The 24,629-nt window shown below is 43.0% G+C and overlaps 1 protein-coding gene across 1 annotated transcript; it reads right to left on the reverse strand.

Annotated features, from left to right (window-relative positions):
* Positions 1–1,025: 1,025 nt before the first annotated feature.
* LOC112227142 (serine protease hepsin-like) lies at positions 1,026–24,575 on the reverse strand. The gene is made up of 13 exons (XM_024392008.2): positions 24,187–24,575; positions 23,581–23,706; positions 8,313–8,411; positions 7,814–7,855; positions 7,576–7,714; positions 6,868–6,987; positions 6,681–6,721; positions 6,222–6,387; positions 5,848–6,044; positions 5,032–5,127; positions 3,317–3,459; positions 2,681–2,845; positions 1,026–2,485 (listed from the first exon to the last, which is right to left on the reverse strand). Exons 2-13 carry the CDS (start codon positions 23,597–23,599, stop codon positions 2,432–2,434), a joined length of 1,281 nt encoding a protein of 426 aa, XP_024247776.1. The 5' UTR covers positions 23,600–23,706; positions 24,187–24,575; the 3' UTR covers positions 1,026–2,431.
* Positions 24,576–24,629: the final 54 nt, after the last annotated feature.

The raw sequence follows: 24,629 nt of genomic DNA on the forward strand, positions 1-24,629 counted from the left end.
TTCAGTGGACATTCATGTTCTGATCCTCTAGCTGCTGCCAATGATTCCAGCCTGAAAACGCAGAGAGAGAGAGGACATACAACTCTCCTTGAGCTACGACTAAAACAAATGAGCAAACAACATTATCTATGATGAAGGAACTCCCTGGACTGATTTGCAAGAAAGATTCCTGGGAAAGAAAATAATGTGAACAGGTTGAGCAGGGCTGGGCCGCATTTATCACAGGAAGCGATGAGGTTCTTTCACGTCCTCCTCCAGGTGATCCTGCCAATCCTTTCTCTCTCTCTCTGTGTGTCTCTCTCTCATTCCTTCTCAGAGCACATCCGTGATTTGAGTAAAGACATTTCACTTCCAAAGCAGACACCCAATATTGTCCTTTTTTTCCCAAGGGAAAAAGAGACGGTGTCTCACTATACCACACAGTATAAAGTTCATATACAAGTAATGCTAAAGCCTTTAGGTTGAAAATATGTTATGTACTTTAGGTACCCTTTAGGTTTACTATCAACAGATGTATTTGCATGGCCAGTGGACATAAGTCTATAACACATTTGGGTCTGGGAAAATACACAGGCTAATGGGGTTGCCTGGCAGGGGTCATTCGGGGCAGTCATGAGTTATCCAATGATACGTTAGATCACATTGACTGTAGAACTGATCATATAGTGAGCCATTTATAGTATCACCTTTCAGGATGTCTGAATAGTTCCGTTCCTGTAAACCAGGAATATTTAGATTCCATAAAACCAGTTTCACAAATGTTTCCAGATACAAGGTGTTATGTGTTACGGAAATGAAAGGCTTTTTACTGAGGCTTTAATCTTTAAAAAGGCTTCTGGATGTTTGTAATTTCCACTTGATTTTACATTACGGAAAATGTATCAACCCCTACAAAAATGTACATTAATTATAGTCCACATAATAATTCACATTTCCTGTTGCTGCAGGATTATTTTCCTTCTGTAGCAAACTGGCTCAAATGAAGATCCTACATCTGTAGATGACATTTGACATACTTCATCCAGTTTGTTAAATTAAATCTTTATTTCAATACAATATTCAATAGAACAATTTACATTTACATAAGGAACAGAGTTTAAATCAGTAATAATAACATCCTTACTAAGAATTTCATAATTTCTTCATAGAAAATATATATACATTCACATCTGTTGAAGTCATCTGCATAGAGACTAGACTTCAAACAATATAAAACGAGGAAATGAAAGCATAAAGACCATCAAATAAGCTTGATAAACTACATCACAATAAACTACAGCAAATTGAGTCATGATGATCAACAGACAATACAGAGTTTTTCTCCTGTTGCTGTGTAGCTAATTCTCTACCAATAAGGTAGTTGTGGTTCTCAGCAGGTAATAGGCCCTTAACTGACAACACACAGCTGAGTATGATCTCTGTAGTGTAGTGCATCATCTTGTGATGAATATGTTATATGACTTGGTGTTGCTAACCGTAATTCCTTAGTAACTTATGAAGCAGAAATGGTTAATAAGAACATCATTCTGGTTGTTATTGCACATTTGTGATTGAAATCCATAGATCACTTACAAATAAACATCCATTTTCAAAAAATCTGTTACTAATATTTACAATAAAGCCAAACAAATAAAACTCTGATTTAACTATGAATATCTCATACGTTCTAATGTCTAATCTATACATGTTATAGAAATATCCTTTACATTTCACCTGTTTACTTGTCCCTGAATTCATGTCCCCACCAAAAACCAAACTAAGAAACATGTGTCATTACAGGGCGTAACAGTCACTCTGAACTGCAATCTGGGATACAAACAAAGGATAGAGAGACAACTCAAGAGCTGAATATCTGACACCAATGTTTTATTTGTTACAAACATTTTAGGTATCATGGAATTTCAGCTACATGTTGTCTATGTTAAAATCTCTTCAGTAACTTTGGCATTATTTGTTCAAGGGAATCATATAAAGGAGAAAGTTCAAGGCAAAACTATCCAGAATGTTATTTAACATCTGTTTGAGCGTTACATTTTGATACACAGGCTTGTTGTGTGTCATACGTTTGTTGCACCTGAAAAGAGTCAAACTGTAAGGAAACCCTGAATACAAAAATGAACCCTTTGATGACATACACATAATCCCCATGACAGTACAACCTGCACATTGGCTGGCAGAGTGGTGATGTTCTATGACTTTGTCATGCAAGTCCCATAAGTCTTTTCATTTGACACTTTCTCATTTCACCAAAAACATGTTGATAATTCTTTGGTCAAACTACCACTTCAAGGCTTTCCTCAGGTAATCTAGTTGAATGTACCTATACATCCAATTTCTGCACAAGGTTCCCCTAAAGGATGGGTTTTTTGGACAGGTGAAGTGCAGTAAGTCTGAATGGATAATAATTTGGTCATTTCTGATCCCTTAAAGGTCAGTGCTCCCATGTACGTGCCATTTTGTGCACTCCTGGTGAATTGTGATACGTCTGTGAAGATAAGACAGGAAAAGAAGAAGATTATACTTCCACCTGTGTGCATCTGTGTACGTGTGTGTGTGTGTGTGTGTGTGTGTGTGTGTGTGTGTGTGTGTGTGTGTGTGTGTGTGTGTGTGTGTGTGTGTGTGTGTGTGTGTGCGTGCGTGTGCATGCGTACATGCGGGTATGTCTGTGTACTGTACTCACCCTCATGGCTGAGGAGATCCAGGGTAGGAAGCGGGACACTCTGGTGTAGACGCCAGGCTTCTTGGCCATGGCACAGCCTGTTCCCCAGCTCACCACCCCCAGCAGGCGGTAGCGGCTGGCCTTGGACAGGGAGTCCTCAGCCACAAACGGGCCCCCGCTGTCCCCCTGAGATAAAAAAAAAGTCAACCACTCACATACAGTACATTATGGGGCGGCAGCGTAGCCTAGTGGTTAGAGTGTTGGACTAGTAACCGAAAGGTTGCAAGTTCAAATCCCTGAGCTGACAAGGTACAAATCTGTCTTTCTGACAAGGCAGTTATAACCCACTGTTCCTAGGCTGTCATTGAAAATAAGAATCTGTTCTTAACTGACTTGCCTAGTTAAATAAAAGTAAAATAAAAATTATAAAATCAGTCTCACTTGGGTGAATGGATTATATAAATATTAGCAATCTCTCATGTAGAATCTGGATAGAGAGCAATGGTACAGCCTTAATCATATCTGGCACATTCAGATGTCAATCATTTACATGTTTGTAAGTGGAAGACAGAATATGGATGGAAGGTGTCATTTTTTGTTCAAGTTTATTCATTGACTGCCAGAGCAGGGAAATTAGATGTCACTATAGCTGGTTACCTGACAGGCATCGGTACCACCCTTCTCAAAGCCAGCACAGAACATGCTGGTGGTGATCTGATTGTCATAGTAATCAGGGGCGTTACAGACAGCGTCATTGATGATTGGCACGTTAGCCTCCTGAAGAACGTCAGCAAGAGTCCCTAAGAGAGAAAGAGAGCGAGAGATATAGAGAGAACAAAGAGAGAGGAATAGAAAGAGAGAGAAAGCGCGAGGGACAGAGAGAAAGCGCGAGAGAGAGCTATTAATCACTCCATACACATTAATGATGGCGTGATCCGACAACCATATCTGACCAAAAGATTGTCGATTCCTGGTCAATAGTGCTTGGCACATCTACACACTATGACACTGTCCCTGTTTACATATTCAAAGGTCATGCAGAAAGAGAGAGGAGGGAGAGAAAGAAAGATCTAGGGTGAGGCTGTCTTGTCCAATGACAACAATGATACAGCTACTCTGTCTCTCTATGGTTCCAGATGATGTTTTAAACCCAGCTCCTACAGTATCTGGCTCTGGGACCAGATGATGCTTTAAGTCCATATCCTACAGTATCTGGCTCTGGGACCAGATGATGCTTTAAGTCCATATCCTACAGTATCTGGCTCTGGGACAAGATGATGCTTTAAGTCCATATCCTACAGTATCTGGCTCTGGGACCAGATGATGCTTTAAGTCCATATCCTACAGTATCTGGCTCTGGGACCAGATGATGCTTTAAGTCCATATCCTACAGTATCTGGCTCTGGGACAAGATGATGCTTTAAGTCCACATCCTACAGTATCTGGCTCTGGGACCAGATGATGCTTTAAGTCCACATCCTACAGTATCTGGCTCTGGGACCAGATGATGCTTTAAGTCCATATCCTACAGTATCTGGCTCTGGGAACAGTAGATGCTTTAAGCCCATATGCTACAGTATCTGGCTCTGGGAACAGTAGATGCTTTAAGCCCATATGCTACAGTATCTGGCTCTGGGACCAGATGATGCTTTAAGTCCATATCCTACAGTATCTGGCTCTGGGAACAGATGATGCTTTAAGCCCATATCCTACAGTATCTGGCTCTGGGACCAGATGATGCTTTAAGTCCATATCCTACAGTATCTGGCTCTGGGACCAGATGATGCTTTAAGTCCATATCCTACAGTATCTGGCTCTGGGACCAGATGATGCTTTAAGTCCATATCCTACAGTATCTGCCTCTGGGACCAGAAGATGCTTTAAGCCCCTATCCTACAGTATCTGGCTCTGGGACCAGATGATGCTTTAAGTCCATATCCTACAGTATCTGGCTCTGGGACCAGATGATGCTTTAAGTCCATATCCTACAGTATCTGGCTCTGGGACCAGATGATGCTTTAAGTCCATATCCTACAGTATCTGGCTCTGGGACCAGATGATGCTTTAAGCCCATATCCTACAGTATCTGGCTCTGGGACCAGATGATGCTTTAAGTCCACATCCTACAGTATCTGGCTCTGGGACCAGATGATGCTTTAAGTCCATATCCTACAGTATCTGGCTCTGGGACCAGATGATGCTTTAAGTCCATATCCTACAGTATCTGGCTCTGGGACCAGATGATGCTTTAAGTCCATATCCTACAGTATCTGCCTCTGGGACCAGAAGATGCTTTAAGCCCCTATCCTACAGTATCTGACTCTGGGACCAGATGTACGTTTAAGGATGTAGAAGCTTACACAGTCACTTACCATAGTAACCTACATTTCCCCAGCCTGTCACTGTCCCCATCTGGCCGTCAATCAGGCGCTGGCCGTAGTGGGGTAAGCACACCGGCTGGATGTAGTCTACAGAAAACAGAAAGTGAAGAGGAGGGAGGGAGAGATGAGATTGAATTGAATTTAAATGTATACTTGCACAAAAATGGTTAAGATAGTTTACTTGCTGGCTTGTGTGTTGTAATCACTACAGACAATGTTAATCTTGTCGGCTGATGTGTGTTCTTAATTTCCCCACCAGCGTGATATTTTATCATTAGAATAGCTGCAATTCTGAGTCCAACCACTAGATGTCAGACAGGGCCCAATATATCTGTCCTTGATAAACAACAGGAAGTTCACTGCATTGGGGTCCAGAGGACCGAGTTTGGGAAACGCTGTCCTAGAGAGTTTTCGCTCTCACATTATAACAATGTAATGTTTTTCTATGTACTTACAGCGATTCCAGGAAAGGAAAAATGACAGTGAAACAGAGGGCAAACTATTCTATCCAATTCTGATATCATTGTCTTTTGTCCAGGCGACTGCAGGCAGGCAGTAGAGGGCCTTTGTTTTGTAGTCTGATTGGAAACCTGAACCTTGAGGAAGGGAATTACCATAGTGACTCGTCCCTCATCTCTATTTCACTTTATCACTTCTCTCTCATCCCCTTTTCTCTATCTCTTTCTCTCTCTCTCTCCCTCTTCTACCTCTAAGCACACGGTGGCTTTGTCTGATGTGCCTTAAAAAAGAACAACAAATCATCACAGTATAATAAGAATATAACAAAATGGGCCCGGATGTGTTTACCTGTGAAGTGCAGAGGCTGGGCCAGAGCAAGGACAGCAATGTCTCTGCTGTTGTCGTCTATGTTGGGGTCTACAAAGGGCAGGTAGCTGCTGTGGTACACCACAGTCTTTACCTCAAGAACTCTAACATTCTTATGGGTGAGCTTGTTGTAGATGGAGCCCAGTAACACCCTCCATCGAGACACCTGTCGGTTCCTCCTGAGAGAGGGCAAATAAAATCCATGAGAAGAAGTGTGTGTATGTGTGTGTGTGTGTGTGTGTGTGTGTGTGTGTGTGTGTGTGTGTGTGTGTGTGTGTGTGTGAGAGAGAGAGAGAGAGTGAAAGAGAGTGAAAGAGAGTGAAAGAGAGTGAAGTAGAAAAAGATTCAGGGCTTACTCTGGGAAGCAGTGGGCTGCGCTGACGATCCAGCGGTCTGAGATGATGGAGCCTCCACACTGGTGCACCCCGTCATACTGCAAACTGACCTGCCATGGCCAGCTACCCTGCCTAGCATCTACACCACCCACTATACGGTCCTCTGTCAGACTACGCCTGCCACAGTCTAGACAGACAGAAAGAGAGGGGAGGGAGGGATCGGGAGGAGAAAGAGATATGGATGGGGACGGAGAAGGAGGAGACAGAGAGAGAGATAGGGAGAGAGAAGTAAAGAGATAAATAAGAGAGGGAGAGGTACAGGAGAGAAAGAGAGATAGGGAGGAGTAAAGAGAGAGGTAACAGGGGGGATGCAGGAGAGAGAGAGAGTTAAGCTATTCTGTCCAAATCTCAGGTTGCTTCTCATCACTTTGTGTAAAAAGAGTATCACGGGACCAAACCAAACCTCTCAGCTGAACCTACCTTGACAAAGCAGACTTAGAACCTGGCCAGTGTCACAGTCACTGAAAAACAACAACAACAGTTAGACACAGCAGCCTGGAACCCTACATTCCTGCCCTTCTCTACTTTTCAGCCGGCTGCTGCTTTAATAAACACTGCCTTAAGGTAATCGTCTAGGAGATTTAAGAGTGTTAAAAGAATGTCTTACCATGGATATAGAGACTCTTTGATCTTCTTGCCATAGGTCAGCTCCTTCTCATTGACACAGAAGAACTCCTCACGGTCGTTACTGCCTTCAGGGATACTGGACACGGAGTAATTCACCACGCTGGAGGGGACATAAGGCATGCATCTCTTTATTGCAGAGACTTCTATCACTGACAGATCAGTTGAAAGATCCCTGGCCTAAACCCAATGAAGTTACTTAGAGGCGCATTATGTATAACTTTTTGTACAACCCAACCAAATCCACATAGCAATGTGAGGTAAAGATCTGTCAATCTCATTGAAAGAAAGTCTGAGAAGCGGTAGATCCATTTTGTATCCTATTTTATGCTTCCTGTCCTTAAGTTTAGATTTCGCCTCTTTTTATTTTCAGCTTTGTACACCAGCTGAAAATACAATCTTTTTTGATTTTGAAAATACATTTCACAGCTGTTTAGATCTAAACTATACATTGCTTGCTTGTGGCCATAAACTGAAATTAGGCAAACCATTAGAATTTTAGTAACCAGGCAAGGGTGGAGCAATTTCTGTGCAGCCTTGTTGCATGGCATAGGGACACATTTCAGTTGAATGCATTCAGTTGTACAACTGACTAGGTATCCCCTTTTCCTTTTATCATGCTATAGATAGTGACTCCCACTTTTGTATTTAATCTAAAGCCTTTCATATCACAATCCATCAATCTCCTCACCTGACAAAGCCCATCTCCTCACAGCTGATGTTGGCCAGGAGCTGGTTGGCCTCTGAGGAACAGAGGTGTCTCCACCGTCGCTCGGCCGAGTCAAACACCCGGAGACGTAGGTCCGAGCTTGGATTGGAGTTCACCTGGACTGGGTTGGAGCAATGAAATACTGGATCAAACAAACCGTTCTATCGATACACATGCGATATGAGGTTGGCTTTGGTGGAGTGGTTACCCTCTCACTTACCATCATATAACCCTGTGTCTTCTTCTCTGATACAAAATGTTACTAGGATTTGAAAAACAAACAAACAAAAGTCAACAACATGTAATATAAAACTGTAAAGTGCATACACACTCTGTTGATGAAACAGCAAACCTCACAGAGACTGCAAACAAATCCACTGACTGCAATCAAACAATGTTGGTAATATCTGTACCAAAGATGGGAGGATGAATTAAGATAGTTCACTCAGGCCGTTTACCATTGAAAAAATTGGTCAGTTACTGTCTACATAAGGGGGTGGCTCTCCCATAGACACCAATGTGATAGCAACTGGCTCTGGTGTACTTAGTTCATTGACTTCCATTCAAACAGAAACAAATGAGGGAGTGGGATGTTTCGCTTCCTCTTCCGTCTCTGTCTGTACTATGGAAAAACTAAAACTACATTGCCCATAAAGCACTGCTCATTGCCAAAAGGTACACATCACTACTATGTGAGAGCAGAAGCAGAGATATCTCACCTACAGCCCAGACAGCAGCTCCAATCCCCCCCAGTAGCACCACGGTCAGACACACGCCTGCCACGTGACATGGGGTCAGGAAGGTCACCCCCGCACTTCCTGCAAAAGTCAACACACACAACAAAAACAACACACACCACAAAAACATAACATTATGTTCAACATCACACTGAAGGTAGTCTGGCCCAGGAGTGTGAAGGTGAACAACAAGGCACTGGAATGACAAGCCACCCTTGCTGTCTCTGCAGGGCTCCCCTCTCTTCACTGGGATTCTCTGACCCTATTAAGATTGCTGAGTCATTGGCTTGCTCGCACTTTCTCATTCCGTCCCTGGGAGGGGTGCATTATGTTGTGCCAGGCTTTTTTCGGTGGTCTGTCTGTCCTATCTGGTGTAATTCTCCTGTCTTATCTAGTGTCCTGTGTGATCTTAAGTATGCTTCATCTATTTCTCCAATCTCTCTCTCTCTCCCTGTGCCCTATGACCATGCCTCAGGACTACCGGGCCCGATGACTCCTGGCTTTCCCCGTCCCCAGTCCACCTGGTCGTGCTGCTGATCCAGTTTCTGCTGTTCTGCCTGCAGTTATAGAACCCTGATCTGTTCACCGGTCGTGCTACCTTGTCCCAGACCTGCTGTTTCGACCCTTGCTCTCTCCCCCTTCTCTCTCTACCACACCTGCTGTCTCAACCTCTGAATGCTCAGCTATGAAAAGCCAACTGACCATGCTGGTCATCTATGAACGTTTGAACATCTTGAAGAACGATCTGGCCTTAATGGCCATGTACTCTTATAATCCCCACCAGGCACAGCGAGAAGAGGACAGGCCACTTCTCACAGCCTAGTTCCATTCTAGGTTTCTTCCTACGTTCCTAGCCACCACGCTTCTCCATCTGCATTGCTTGCTCTCTGGGGTTTTAGGCTGGGTTTCTGTATAATCAATATGTGACAACTGCTGATGTAAAAGGGCTTTATAAACAAATGTGATTGATTGATTGACATTTACTCCTGATGTGCTGACTCTTGCACCCTCTATAACCACTGTGATTATTATTTGACCCTGCTGGTCATTTATGAACATTTGAACATCTTGAAGAAGTGAAAGTGTTTTAATCAGACAGGTAAAAAAGAAGAGAGAGTGTCTTAATAACACACTGGCAAATTGGCACATTGAAAAAGTACAAATGAATAGGATCAATAGTCCAAAGTCTGCTCCATTTCCATAGAGCTAAAACAAACTGCAAGCTTGATTTCAGTGCCATCTCAAGCAACAAAAAATTGTCACTGTGTCCCTAGCTAGAACACAAGGTTGTGCAGAATGAGAGGTCATTTCATTCCATTAAATTGCTGATGATGATGAAAGATCCATGAACTGACCAGTCACTAACTGTTACAAGTTTGGTTGAACCAAAACAAAGCCACACTTGATCAAGCACCGTTTACAACTTAAGTCACACGTGTGAGACACACTTATGTGCCGCACACACACACACACACACAGGTGGCATGCGTAAATCTTCTGTGTTTGCAGACAGGAATCTGAGGTGCCGAGAGTGGAGTTCTGGAGTGATCATTAACCAGCTTCAGCCTGTGTGGAGACATGCCACACACCAGACCAAACCAGCAGAGCAGACCAGCAGAGACACTGACTGCAAGGCATGATAAGTTCCTGACTCAGCGCAAACAAACCAACTGTCTGTGTGTGGATCCAACTCAGGTCTAACACACGTCTATAAGAATGCTCTGTAGGTAATACACAGGTCTACAAGTCTGTTCTTACTGTGTAAGTATACACAAGTCTTTATGTATGCTATAGGGCCAAGACGTTTTACTGATCTGGTCGTGTGACCCTAGCTATGTGGGCAACAAACCAGTCTGATGGACACTTAAGAACAATCTCCTAAATACACACATCAATACATGCCCAATAGTGAAGACATCATTCAACCATTCGACACCAACAACACAAACAGTTGCACCATATTTCAAATTTTTACATTTTAGTCATTTAGCAGACGCTCTTATCCAGAGCGACTTACAGGAGCAATTAGGGTTAAATGCCTTGCTCAATGGCACAGATAGATGTTTTACTTAGTCGACTCAGGGATTCGAACTAGCAACCTTTTGGTTACCAAAGCTCTTAACCGCTAGGCTACCTGCCACCCACTACCTGGATCACCAAAGCTGCTTGTACAGATACAGCCTGCTGGATGAGCATGTCTCTTATCAATAACATAACACTCTTTCCCGTTGTATCTTATTCAAGGAAAATGAACATCAACCTGATACTCTGCCAATTAAAAGAGATGGAAAATCAACATCGCAAACAAAGGAGGGAGACTGGAATTCAGTGAGAAAACACTGGGGGTCCTGTAAGGCCATGGGGTCTGCCGTCTATACTCAATACCTCAGGATATGGGCACAGTTTACAGGCAGCTGATGAGTCTTCAGAGTGATGGGGAAATCCTCCACTTTTTTCCCCCTTACTCACCGCTGTCAATCAGTGTGGACCATGCATCAACAATAAGATACATGGGTTCAAATCAAATCAAATCAAATCAAATCAAATCAAATCAAATTTTATTTGTCACATACACATGGTTAGCAGATGTTAATGCGCGTGTCGCGAAATGCTTGTGCTTCTAATTCCGACAATGCAGTGAACAAGTAATCTAACTAACAATAAAAAAACTACTGTCTTATACACAGTGTAAGGGGATAAAGAATATTACATAAGGATATATGAATGAGTGATGGTACAGAGCAGCATAGGCAAGATACGGTAGATGATATCGAGTACAGTATATACATATGAGATGAGTATGTAAACCAAGTGGCATAGTTAAAGTGGCTAGTGATACATGTATTACATAAGGATGCAGTCGATGATATAGTACAGTATCTACGTATGCATATGAGATGAATAATGTAGGATAAGTAACATTATATAAGGTAGCATTGTTTAAAGTGGCTAGTGATATATTTACATCATTTCCCATCAATTCCCATTATTAAAGTGGCTGGAGTAGAGTCAGTGTCATTGACAGTGTGTTGGCAGTAGCCACTCAATGTTAGTGGTGGCTGTTTAACAGTCTGATGGCCTTGAGATAGAAGCTGTTTTTCAGTCTCTCGGTCCCAGCTTTGATGCACCTGTACTGACCTCGCCTTCTGGATGACAGCGGGGTGAACAGGCAGTGGCTCGGGTGGTTGATGTCCTTGATGATCTTTATGGCCTTCCTGTAGCATCGGGTGGTGTAGGTGTCCTGGAGGGCAGGTAGTTTGCCCCCGGTGATGCGTTGTGCAGACCTCACTACCCTCTGGAAGCCTTACGGTTGAGGGCGGTGCAGTTGCCATACCAGGCGGTGATACAGCCCGCCAGGATGCTCTCGATTGTGCATCTGTAGAAGTTTGTGAGTGCTTTTGGTGACAAGCCAAATTTCTTCAGCCTCCTGAGGTTGAAGAGGCGCTGCTGCGCCTTCCTCACGATGCTGTCTGTGTGAGTGGACCAATTCAGTTTGTCTGTGATGTGTATGCCGAGGAACTTAAAACTTGCTACCCTCTCCACTACTGTTCCATCGATGTGGATGGGGGTGTTCCCTCTGCTGTTTCCTGAAGTCCACAATCATCTCCTTATTTTTGTTTACGTTGAGTGTGAGGTTATTTTCCTGACACCACACTCCGAGGGCCCTCACCTCCTCCCTGTAGGCCGTCTCGTCGTTGTTGGTAATCAAGCCTACCACTGTTGTGTCGTCCGCAAACTTGATGATTGAGTTGGAGGCGTGCATGGCCACGCAGTCGTGGGTGAACAGGGAGTACAGGAGAGGGCTCAGAACGCACCCTTGTTGAGGATCAGCGGGGAGGAGATGTTGTTGCCTACCCTCACCACCTGGGGGCGGCACGTCAGGAAGTCCAGAACCCAGTTGCACAGGGCGGGGTCGAGACCCAGGGTCTCGAGCTTGATGACGAGCTTGGAGGGTACTATGGTGTTGAATGCCGAGCTGTAGTCGATGAACAGCATTCTCACATAGGTATTCCTCTTGTCCAGATGGGTTAGGGCAGTGTGCAGTGTGGTTGAGATTGCATCGTCTGTGGACCTATTTGGGCGGTAAGCAAATTGGAGTGGGTCTAGGGTGTCAGGTAGGGTGGAAGTGATATGGTCCTTGACTAGTCTCTCAAAGCACTTCATGATGACGGATGCTCAGTTACCTTAGCTTTCTTGGGAACACCGGCCAGCTGGTCTGCGCATGCTCTGAGGGCGCGGCTGGGGACGCCGTCTGGGCCTGCAGCCTTGCGAGGGTTAACACGTTTAAATGTCTTACTCACTTCGGCTGCAGTGAAGGAGAGACTGCATGTTTTCGTTGCAGGCCGTGTCAGTGGCACTGTATTGTCCTCAAAGCGGGCAAAAAGTTATTTAGTCTGCCTGGGAGCAAGACATCCTGGTCCGTGACTGGGCTGGGTTTCTTCCTGTAGTCCGTGATTGACTGTAGACCCTGCCACATGCCTCTTGTGTCTGAGCCGTTGAATTGAGATTCTACTTTGTCTCTGTACTGGCGCTTAGCTTGTTTGATAGCCTTGCGGAGGGAATAGCTGCACTGTTTGTATTCAGCCATGTTACCAGACACCTTGCCCTGATTAAAAGCAGTGGTTCGTGCCTTCAGTTTCACACGAATGCTGCCATCAATCCAAGGTTTCTGGTTAGGGAATGTTTTAATCGTTGCTATGGGAACGACATATTCAACGTTCTAATGAACTCGCACACCGAATCAGCGTATTCGTCAATGTTGTTGTCTGACGCAATGAAACATCTCCCAGTCCACGTGATGGAAGCAGTCTTGGAGTGTGGAGTCAGCTTGGTCGGACCAGCGTTGGACAGACCTCAGCGTGGGAGCTTCTTGTTTTAGTTTCTGTCTGTAGGCAGGGATCAACAAAATGGAGTCGTGGTCAGCTTTTCCGAAAGGGGGCGGGGCAGGGCCTTATATGCGTCGCGGAAGTTAGAGTAACAATGATCCAAGGTCTTTCCACCCCTGGTTGCGCAATCGATATGCTGATAAAATTTAGGGAGTCTTGTTTTCAGATTAGCCTTGTTAAAATCCCCAGCTACAATGAATCCGGATAAATCGTTTCCAGTTTGCAGAGAGTTAAATAAAGTTCGTTCAGAGCCATCGATGTGTCTGCTTGGGGGGGGATATATACGGCTGTGATTATAATCGAAGAGAATTCTCTTGGTAGATAATGCGGTCTACATTTGATTGTGAGGAATTCTAAATCAGGTGAACAGAAGGATTTGAGTTCCTGTATGTTTCTTTCATCACACCACGTCACGTTGGCCATAAGGCATACGCCCCCGCCCGTCTTCTTACCAGAAAGATGTTTGTTTCTGTCGGCGCGATGCGTGGAGAAACCCGCTGGCTGCACCGCTTTGCAGTCTCTGATGTCCCTCTGGAATGCTACCCTTGCTCGGATTTCATCAACCTTGTTGTCAAGAGACTGGACATTGGCGAGAAGAATGCTAGGGAGAGGTGCACGATGTGCCCGTCTCCGGAGTCTGACCAGAAGACCGCTTCGTTTCCCTCTTTTTCTGAGTCGTTTTTCGGGTCGCTGCATGGGATCCACTCCGTTGTCCTGTTTGTAAAGAACACAGGATAAAAAAACATATTCTTGGTCGTACTGATGGTGAGTTGACGCTGATCTTATATTCAGTAGTTCTTCTCGGCTGTATGTAATGAAACCTAAGATGACCTGGGGTACTAGTGTAAGTAATAACACGTAAAAAAACAAAAAACTGCATAGTTTCCTAGGAACGCGAAGCGAGGCGGCCATCTCTGTCGGCGCCGGAAGTCACTGAGAGAGCGTTAAAATAAAAACATCAAGTACAGTTGCTCTTAAGATGAAAAAATGTATTTGGCTTTTGTATACAGTACGGTTTAAAAAAATATTTTTACCTTTATTTAATTAGACAAGTCAGTTAAGAACAAACTCGTATTTACAATGACGGTTTACCAGAAGGCAAAAGGACACCTGCAGGGCGGGGACTGGGATTAAAAATATAAACCCAGCAAAAAAAGAAACGTCTCTTTATCAGGACCCTGTCTTTCAAAGATAATTCATAGAAACCCGAACAACTTCACAGATCTTCAATGTAAATGGTTTAAACACTGTTTCCCATGCATGTAAAATGAACCATAAACAATTAATGAACATGCACCTGTGGAACACTAACAGACACTGTCATGTTCTGACCTTACCTCTTTTGTTATGTCTTTGTTTTAGTATGGTCAGGGTGTGAGTTGGGTGGGTTGTCTATGTTAGTTTTTCTATAATTTGCTATTTCTGTGTTTGGCCTGGTATGGTTCTCAATCAAGGGCAGCTGTCAATCGTTGTCCCTGATTGAGAACTATATTTAGGTAGCCTGTTTTCTATTGTGTTTCGTGGGTGATTATTTTCTGTTTTCTGTTGTGTCTGCACCAGCCAGAACTGTTTCGGTTGTTTCTCTTTGTTATTTTTGTTATTTCCGTGTTCATTCTAATAAATATGGACACATACCACGCTGCACCTTGGTCCTCACCTTCTTCCACCAACAACGGCCGTTACAGACAGTAACAGCTTACAGACGGTAGGCAATTAAGGTCACAGTTATGAAAACTTAGGACACTAAAGAGGCTTTTCTACTGACTCTGAAAAACACCAAAAGAAAGATGCCCAGGGTCCCTGCTCGAGTGAACGTGCCTTAGGCATGCTGCATGGAGGCATGAGGACTGCAGATGTGGCCAGGGCAATAAATTGCAATGTCTGTACTGTGAGACACCTAAGACAGCGCTACAGGGAGACAGAACGGACAGCTGATCGTCCTCACAGTGGCAGCCCAAGTGTAACAACACCTGCACAGGATCGGTACATCCGAACATCGCACCTGCGGGAAAGGTACAGGATGGCAACAACAACTGACCGAGTTACACCAGGAACGCACAATCCCTCTATCAGTGCTCAGACTGTCCGCAATAGGCTGAGAAAGGCTGGACTGAGGGCTTGCAGGCCTGTTGTAAGGCAGGTCCTCACCAGACATCACCGGTGAGGACAACGTCGCCTATGGGCACAAACCCACCGTCGCTGGCCCAGACAGGACTGGAAAAAAGTGCTCTCCACTGACGAGTCGCGGTTTTGTCTCACCAGGGGTGATGGTCGGATTCACGTTTATCGTCAAAGGAATGGGCGTTACACTAATGCCTGTACTCGGGAGCGGGATTGATTTGGAGGTGGAGAGTCCGTCATGGTCTGGGGCAGTGTGTCACAGCATCATCGTGCTGAGCTTGTTGACATTGCAGGCAATCTTAACGCTGTGTGTTACAGGGAAGACCTCCTCCTCCCTCATGTGGTACCCTTCCTGCAGGCTCATTCTGACATGATCCTCCAGCATGACAATGCCACCAGCCATACTGCTCATTCTGTGCGTGATTTCAAGCAAGACAGAAATGTCAGTGTTCTGCCATGGCCAGCGAAGAGCCTGGATCTCAATCCCATTGATCACGTCTAGGACTTGTTGGATTGGAGGGTGAGGAATGGGGCCATTCCCCACATAAATGTCCGGGAACTTGCAGGTGCCTTGGTGGAAGAGTGGAGGAACATCTCACAGCAAGAACTGGAAAATCTGGTGCAGTCCATGAGGAGGATATGCACTGCAGTACTTAAAACCTCTCTGGGATATGTGGGACGGTAGCGTCCCACATCGTCAACAGCCAGTGAAAGTGCAGGGCGCAAATTCAAAACAACAAAAATCTCATAATTAAAATTCCTCAAGCATACAAGTATTTTACACTAATTTAAAGATAGCATTCTCATTAATCCAGCCACAGTGTCTGATTTCAAAAATGCTTTATGGTGAAAGCAACACATGATTATGTTAGGTCACCACCAACTCACAGAAAAACACAGCCATTTTGTCAGCCAAAGCGAGGAGTCACAAAAAGCACAAATAGAGGTAAAATTAGTCACTAACCTTTGATGATCTTCATCAAATGACACTCATAGGACTTCATGTTACACAATGCATGTATGTTTTGTTCGATAAAGTGCATATTTATATAAAAAAATCTCATTTTACATTGGCGCGTTACGTTCAGTAGTTCTAAAACATGCGGTGATTGTGCAGAGAGCCACATCTATTTACAGAAATACTTGATGAAAATACAACATTACAAATACATGAAATTAGAGATATACTTCTCCTTAAAACCAGTTATGCATTAGGGGGTGCTATTAAAATTTTTGGATGAAAAACGTTCCCGTTTTAAACAAGATATTTTGTCACGAAAAGATGCTCGACTATACATATAATTGACAGCTTTGGAAAGAAGACACTCTGACGTTTCCAAAACTGCAAAGATATTGTCTGTGAGTGCCACAGAACTGATGTTACAGGTGAAACCCAGATAAAAATCCAACCAGGAAGTGCCGCATTTTTTTAAACCGCCTCATGCCAATGACTCCTTATATGGCTGTGAATGAGCTACGAATGAGGTTACGTTTTCCACATATTCCCCAAGGTGTCTACAGCATTGTGACGTCTTTTTACAGATTTCCATTGAAGAATAGCCGTAAGGGAGCATATTTAGCAAGTGGTCACATGGTGTCTCCCGCAGAAAATACTGAGGTAGCCATTTTTCCAATGGCTTCTTATGAGAAACCAATTGCCTCGACGGATATATTATCGAATATATATGTTAAAAACACCTTGAGGATGGATCCTAAACAACGTTTGCCGTGTTTCTGTCAATATTATGGAGTTAATTTTGAAAAAAGTTAGGCGTTGTAATGGTAGCATTTTCCAGTCGATTTCTCAGCCAAGCATGATGAACAAACGGGAGCTATTTCGCCTACAAAATTAATATTTTGGGGAAAAAGGAACATTTGCTTTCTAACTGGGAATCTCCTGAGTGAAAGCATCCGAAGTTCTTCAAAGGTAAATGATTTAATTTGGTTGATTTTCTTATTTTTGTGAAAATGTTGCCTGCTGCCAGCAGAGCCTAGCATAGCATTATGCCATGATAAACTTACACAAATGCTTGTCTAGCGTTGGCTGTAACGCATATTTTGAAAATCTGAGATTACAGTGTTGTTAACAAAAGGCTAAGCTTGTGTTTGAATATATTTATTTTATTTAATTTGCGATTTCATGAATAGGAAAAGTCACTAGGGGTATTTATGTCCGCTGCGTTATGCTAATTAGTTTGAGGCTATGATTACGTTCCCGGATCCGGGATTGCTCATCGCAAGCAACCGCTGTGTCAGATTTCAAAAAAACTTTACGGAAAAAGCAAACCATGCAATAATCTGATTACAGCGTTCAGACAACAAAGCAGCCAAAAAGATATCCGCCATATTGGGTGGTCGACATTAGTCAGAAATAGCATTATAAATATTCACTTACCTTTGATGATCTTCATCAGAATGCACTCCCAGGAATCACAGTTCCACAATAACTGTTTGTTTTGTTCGATAATGTCCATCATTTATGTCCAAATTAGAGGTTGACCGATTAATCGGAATGGCTGATTAATTAGGGCCGATTTCAAGTTTTCATAACAATCGGAAATCGGTATTTTTGGGCGCCGATTTGCAGATTAAAAATAAATAAATATATATATATATATATAGCTTTATTTAACTAGGCAAGTCAGTTAAAACCTCTTAGAACTACCCATCCTGGATCCGGGAGAATTGTCATCAACTACACTAATTAGCATAGCGCAATGGTCAAAAAAATATTTCTAGAAAATATTCATATTCATGAAATCACAAGTGAAATATAGTGAAACACAGCTTAGCCTTTTGTTAATCACCCTGTCATCTCAGATTTTGAAATTATGTTTTCCAGCCAAAGCAAGACAAGTGTTTGTCTAAGTTTATCGATAGCCTAGCATAGCATTATGTCCAGCTAGCAGCAGGAAGCTTGGTCACGAAAATCAGAAAAGCAATCAAATTAAATTGTTTACTTTTGATGAGCTTCGGATGTTTTCACTCTTGAGACTCCCAGTTAGACAGCAAATGTTCCTTTTGTTCCATAAAGATGATTTTTATAGCCAAAATACCTCCGTTTGTTGTCCACGTTTTGTTGAGAAATCCACTGGAAATTGCGGTCACGACAACGCCGAAAAAAAACTCTAAATTAGGTCCATAATATCGACAGAAACATGGCAAACGTTTTTTCTAATCAATCCTCAAGGTGTTTTTCAAATATCTATTCGATAATATATCAACCGGGACTATTGGCTTTTCAGTAGGAGCGAGAGGAACAATGACCATCTTTGTCTATTACGCACAAATCACTCTGAGAGCCACCACCTGACCACTGACGCAATGTTGTCGTTCACGCTCATTTTTCAAAATAAAAGCCTGAAACTATGTCTAGTGGCTGTAGACACATTAGGGAAGCCATAGAAAAAGAAATCTGGATGATATCCCTTTCAATGGGCAATAAGGATGCATAGAAAGACAGTGGTTTCAAAATAAGGGTCACTTCCTGATTGGATTTTTCTCAGGCTTTCGCCTGCAATATCAGTTCTGTTATACTCACAGACAATATTTTTACAGTTTTGGTAACTTTAGAGTGTTTTCTATCCTAAGCTGTCAATTATATGTATATTCTAGCATCTTGTCCTGAGAAATAGCCTGTTTACTTTGGGAACGTTATTTTTCCAAAAATGAAAATAGTGCCCCATAGTTTCAAGAGGTAAGAACACATTCTTATTTTCAATGACGGCCTAGGAACGGTGGGTTAACTGCCTCGTTCAGGGGCAGAACGACAGATTTTCACCTTGTCAGCTCGGGGGATCCAATCTTGCAACCTTACAGTTAACTAGTCCAACGCAGTAACGACCTGCCTCTCTCTCTTTTTGCACTCCACAAGGAGACTGCCTGTTACGCAAATGCAGTAAGCCAAGGTAAGTTGCTAGCTAGCATTAAACTTATCTTATAAAAAAACATCAATCATAATCACTAGTTAACTACACATGGTTGATGATATTACTAGATATTATCTAGTGTGTCCTGCGTTGCATATAATCTGACTGAGCATGCAAGCATACAAGTATCTAAGTATCTGACTGAGCGGTGGTAGGCAGAAGCAGGCGCGTAAACATTCATTCAAACAGCACTTTCGTGCGTTTTGCCAGCAGCTCTTCATTGTGCGTCAAGCATTGCACTGTTTATGACTTCAAGCCTATCAACTCCCGAGATGAGGCTGGTGTAACCGAAGTGAAATGGCTAGCTAGTTAGCGCGCACTAATATCGTTTCAAACGTCACTCACTCTGAGCCTTCTAGTAGTTGTTCCCCTTGCTCTGCATGGGTAACGCTGCTAGGGTGGTGGCTGTTGTCGTTGTGTTGCTGGTTCGAGCCCAGGGAGGAGCGAGGAGAGGGACGGAAGCTGTACTGTTACACTGGCAATACTCATCATAAATCTTCAATAATGTTCCAACCGGAGAATTCCTATGTCTGTAGAAAAGCAATGGAACGAGAGCTAACTCTCTCGTGACTGCGCCTCAGAGCCTGTGGCAATCTGCCAGACACCTGGCTTATTCCTCTCTCATTCGGCCCTACTTCACAGTAGAATCCTCAAACAAAGTCCTAAAGACTCTTGACATCTAGTGGAAGCCTTAGGAAGTGCAACATAACCAATATCCCACTGTATCTACAATAGGGGCTGAGTTTTAAAAAACTACAAGCCTCAGATTCCCCACTTCTTGGTTGGATTTATCTCAGGTTTTCGCCTGCCATATGAGTTCTGTTATACTCACAGACATCATTCAAACAGTTTTAGAAACTTCAGAGTGTTTTCTATCCAATACTACTAATAACATGCATATATTAGCATCTGGGACAGAGTAGCAGGCAGTTTACTTTGGGCACCTTATTCATCCAAGCTACCCAATACTGCCCCCCTGTCACCAAGAAGTGGCCACACGAGATACTGACTGTTACTTTTGATGTTGATCCCCCTTTGTTCAGGGACACATTGTTCCATTTCTGTTAGTCACATGTCTGTGGAACTTGTTCAGTTTATGTCTCATTTGTTGAATCTTGCTAGGTTCATACAAAGATTTACACATGTTAAGTTTGCTGAAAATAAACACAGTTGACAGTGAGAGGACATTCTTTTTTTGCTGAGTATATATAAATATAGGACAAAACACACATCACGGCAAGAGAGACAACAGAACACTACATAAAGAGAGGACTAAGACAACAACATAGCAAGGCAGCAACATATGACAACTCAGCATGGTAGCAACACATGACAACAACATGGTAGCAACACAACATGGTAGCAGCACAAAACATGGTACAAACATTATTGGGCACAGACAACAGCATAAAGGGCAAGAAGGTAGAGACAACAATACATCACGCAAAGCAGCCACAACTGTCAGTAAGAGTGTCCATGATTGAGTCTTTGAAAGAAGAGATTAAGATAAAACTGTCCAGTTTGAGTGTTTGTTGCAGCTCGTTCCAGTCATTGGCTGCCGCAAACTGAAAAGACAAGCAACCCAGGAATGTGTGTGCTTTGGGGACCTTTAACAGAATGTGACTGGCAGAACGGGTGTTGTATGTGGAGTATGTGGGCTGCAGTAGATATCTCAGAAAGGGAGGAGTGAGGCCTATAAATCAGCATCAACCAGTGGGTCTTGCGACGGGTACACAGAGATGACCAGTTTACAGAGGATGATAGAGTGCAGTGGTGTGTCCTATAAGAAGCATTGGTGGCAAATCTGATGGCCGAGTGGTAAAGAACATCTAGCCACTCGAGAGCACCCTTACCTGCCGATCTATAAATAATGTCTCCGTAATCTAGCATGGGTAGGATGGTCATCTGAATCAGGGTTAGTTTGGCAGCTGGGGTGAAAGAGGAGCGATTACGATAGAGGAAACCAAGTCTAGATTTAACTTTAGCCTGCAGCTTTGATATGTGCTGAGGGAAGGACAGTGTACCGTCTAGCCATACTCCCAAGTACTTGTATGAGGTGACTACCTCAAGCTCTAAACCCTCAGAGGTAGTAATCACACCTGTGGGGAGAGTGGCATTCTTCTTACCAAACCACATGACCTTTGTTTTGGAGGTGTTCAGAACAAGGTTAAGGGTAGTTGGAAGGCTTGTTGGAAACTAAGAAAACTTTGTTGTAGAGTATTTAACAGAAAATCCAGGGAGGAGCCAGCTGGGTATAAGATTGTATCATCTGCATATACTGTAAATGGATGAGAGAGCTTTCTACTGCCTGAACTATGTTGTTGATGTAAACTGAGAAGGGTGTGGGGCCTAGGATCGAGCCTTGGGATACTCCCTTGGTGAAAGGCAGTGACTGAGACAGCAGATTTTCTGACTTTATACACTGCACTCTTTGAGAGAGGTAGTTAGCAGACCAGGCCAAAGATTCCTCAGAGACACCAATAAAACACACAGTTGACCTGCATAACATACAGTGAAGCTCTGTTAGTGTGATGACTGTACATTATATAATAAAATGGACTCTTTTGGTGCAGTCACCTATGGCAACCGCAGAGAACCCTGACTCAGCACATGTTATAGGCTGCTGATTCAAGTGCTTTTCCAGATATCAGTCTGGAACCATGATACACTGGCTCATGGGTGTGCTGGCTTTTGTTCCAACCCAGCACTAACGCGCATGAAGACCATGATTAGTTGATTGTTTGAAACAGGTATGGTCTAGAGAGCAGAACCATTCATACCCAGTCGCATTGCAGAACCCTGCACTACATATTTCAATTAGAACATTCCTTCTCTGTACAAAAGCGATTCTCAACCTTGTTGATGTTGAGGAGACATTCTACTGATATCAAACACTTTCCATGACTACAAAACCCATCCCAAACCCATCCACCTATGTCCTGTGAGGCCGTATCAATAGATAAATGTATTATTGTTCCTGCGCATGACTCTCAGTAATGACAGGGGTGAGGAAGGGACCACAGATCCTATTGACATAACTTTATCTCAGGCCAGTCTCCCTTCCAGTATTCCAGCTGCTGGTTCCAATAAAGCCCCACATTTCCTAAACCCACTCCAGTGGATTCTGGAGTCACAGGCCTGGAGCTGGAGAACAAGCCCTGCTATTGTTTTAGCCTCTACCTGAGTACAATCTGTGTGTGGGAAATACACATATCCTTTGCTGAAGGGAGATACATAAGGTGAAAGGCCTAGTTCATTCCCTTGTGTCTCTCTCAGGAAGATGGTATTCTGCCTAATTTCACAATAGAAATGCAATTTCATAAAGTTACATATGTTTCTGAACTGTGACTAAAATGTCTCACACATCAATCAATGAGTCATGGAATGCCACAAATCAGCAACTAAACCACAGATAGAGACCACAGTGTTGTACACCTGAGCCCACACCTCAACCCAGACCAAAACAAAACCAGACAACACAACACTCACCAGTCATGCTGTAACTGTTTCAGCTACACTGTACAGGGTCAACTCAGAAGGAAACTGAGATGTTGTTCATTGGATGGTGACTCGGGTTTGACAATGGCTTTACATTGAACCATAGAATCTGTCAGAGAGTCCTGGTGAGCATCTCTCTGACAGATTCTATGTTTCAATGTAAAGCAATGCTAGAACCCACTGGATTTAGTAAACATTGTTAAATGATTGATAATGGTGAAGGATAATGTTCTCCATTCAGAAATGACTCTAGACTCAACAATTAGATAATAAAAGAGGTTCCTTGTGTTATAGATAATAATAAATATAGAATCAAAGTTGCATGGATAAAGTATCACTCCACTCTTAGAAAAATGGGGTTCTAAAGGGTTCTTTGGCTGTCCCCATTGGAAAACCCTTTTAGGTTCCAGGTAGAACCCTTTTTGTTTCCAGGTAGAACCCTCTGGGGAAAGGTTACTACATAGAACCCATAGGGTTCTGCCTGGAACCAAAAAGTGATCTTCAAAGGGTTCCCCTATGGGGCACAGTAAAATAATCCTTTTAAGTTCTAGATAGCACCTTTTTTCTAAGAGTGTGTGTCCTTTTATAAAAGCGAAATTATTTGAAAGATCTTCGGCAAAAACAGACTGTATGAAAAAAATTATATTTAAAAGGTTCCTAATCTAGATCACAAACTCGACACCACAAAAGGTAGCTTACCCCATCAAACAGCAAGCAGTGGCCAGTTCTATTAATCTTTAACGCTGATGTCTGATGTCAAATGTAGAGGGAAACTATGTGGCAAGCACAATGTCTGGATGTGTGTGGAACACTCACCGTTCTTTTTCTCAGTCATTTTTTCTTGCTCAAAAGTTGAAAATGAAAAGAGTTAGCTGAAGTTCAGAGTGGCCCTGCTTCACAGCTCCTGTGATGGTCAATTTGCCACCCAGTCTTATTCCCAGCCTATATAAATAGATAGCACGGAACATGAACGTTAATACACTTCTTGACTGGAGAGAGGTGGGTTAAACAAGTTAAATAAACCAAAGGGCAAAGTGAGTTGTTTTTAGCAGATTTGACTAATAGTCCAGGCTGAAGGGGAAATGGACATTTTTCTATGGAATAAATGTGTAATAAACATGTCGCTACTGATCAGGGGTAGCTATATTGTAATTTACCACAAAATTTGGATATGCTGTTTCTCCTCAGTATGCATACTAGCTAGCTACCAATAGGCCTACCATCCAGCATAGAATGATTAGGCCTACATACCTTTTATATCGAGAAACTCATAACAATCACCCTTAGACGTGAACACTGGACAGAATCTAACTGTTAATTTTCCATATGTATTTTCATGATCAAAAACAACTCACATACTTTAAAATTACAGAGTAACGTTAGTAGGTTACTCAAAATCCATACCATTCTCAGAGTACTAACCTCTCTTTTGCAACAGGTGTATGACTGCTTGTTAAGTCAAGCGTGAAAAAATGAAGTTACAATCTCGGCGATCACTCTCGAGGCTCGCTGTTCCCTCCGGGGTAGCAGTATGAATAGGTTGTAAACTCCACCATAGATATTCCCAATACTTCGAAAAGTGGTTGTATGCCTACAAAAGAGTACGAAAAGAAAACGTTCCTCACTTTCTCCCCTTCTGCGAAAGAAAACAGTTCTCCGTTCAAAACTGAGAATACAATATAATTTCCGATAGATAAAACGTGTAGCTACCAACGTATTTACACTGTTGTTTTTCCGGTAAAAACAAGACAGCTCAGCAGTTCGACTTGTTCTGCGCTCATTGCCTTTTAGAAACGGTCAAGGTAGCACACAGGTGACGTCATGAGATATCGGTCAAATGGCACCTGCAGAGCAGAGCACAGGCT

This window comes from Oncorhynchus tshawytscha, linkage group LG03 (genome assembly GCF_018296145.1).
Source record: "Oncorhynchus tshawytscha isolate Ot180627B linkage group LG03, Otsh_v2.0, whole genome shotgun sequence".
Taxonomy (NCBI): Eukaryota; Metazoa; Chordata; class Actinopteri; order Salmoniformes; family Salmonidae; genus Oncorhynchus; species Oncorhynchus tshawytscha.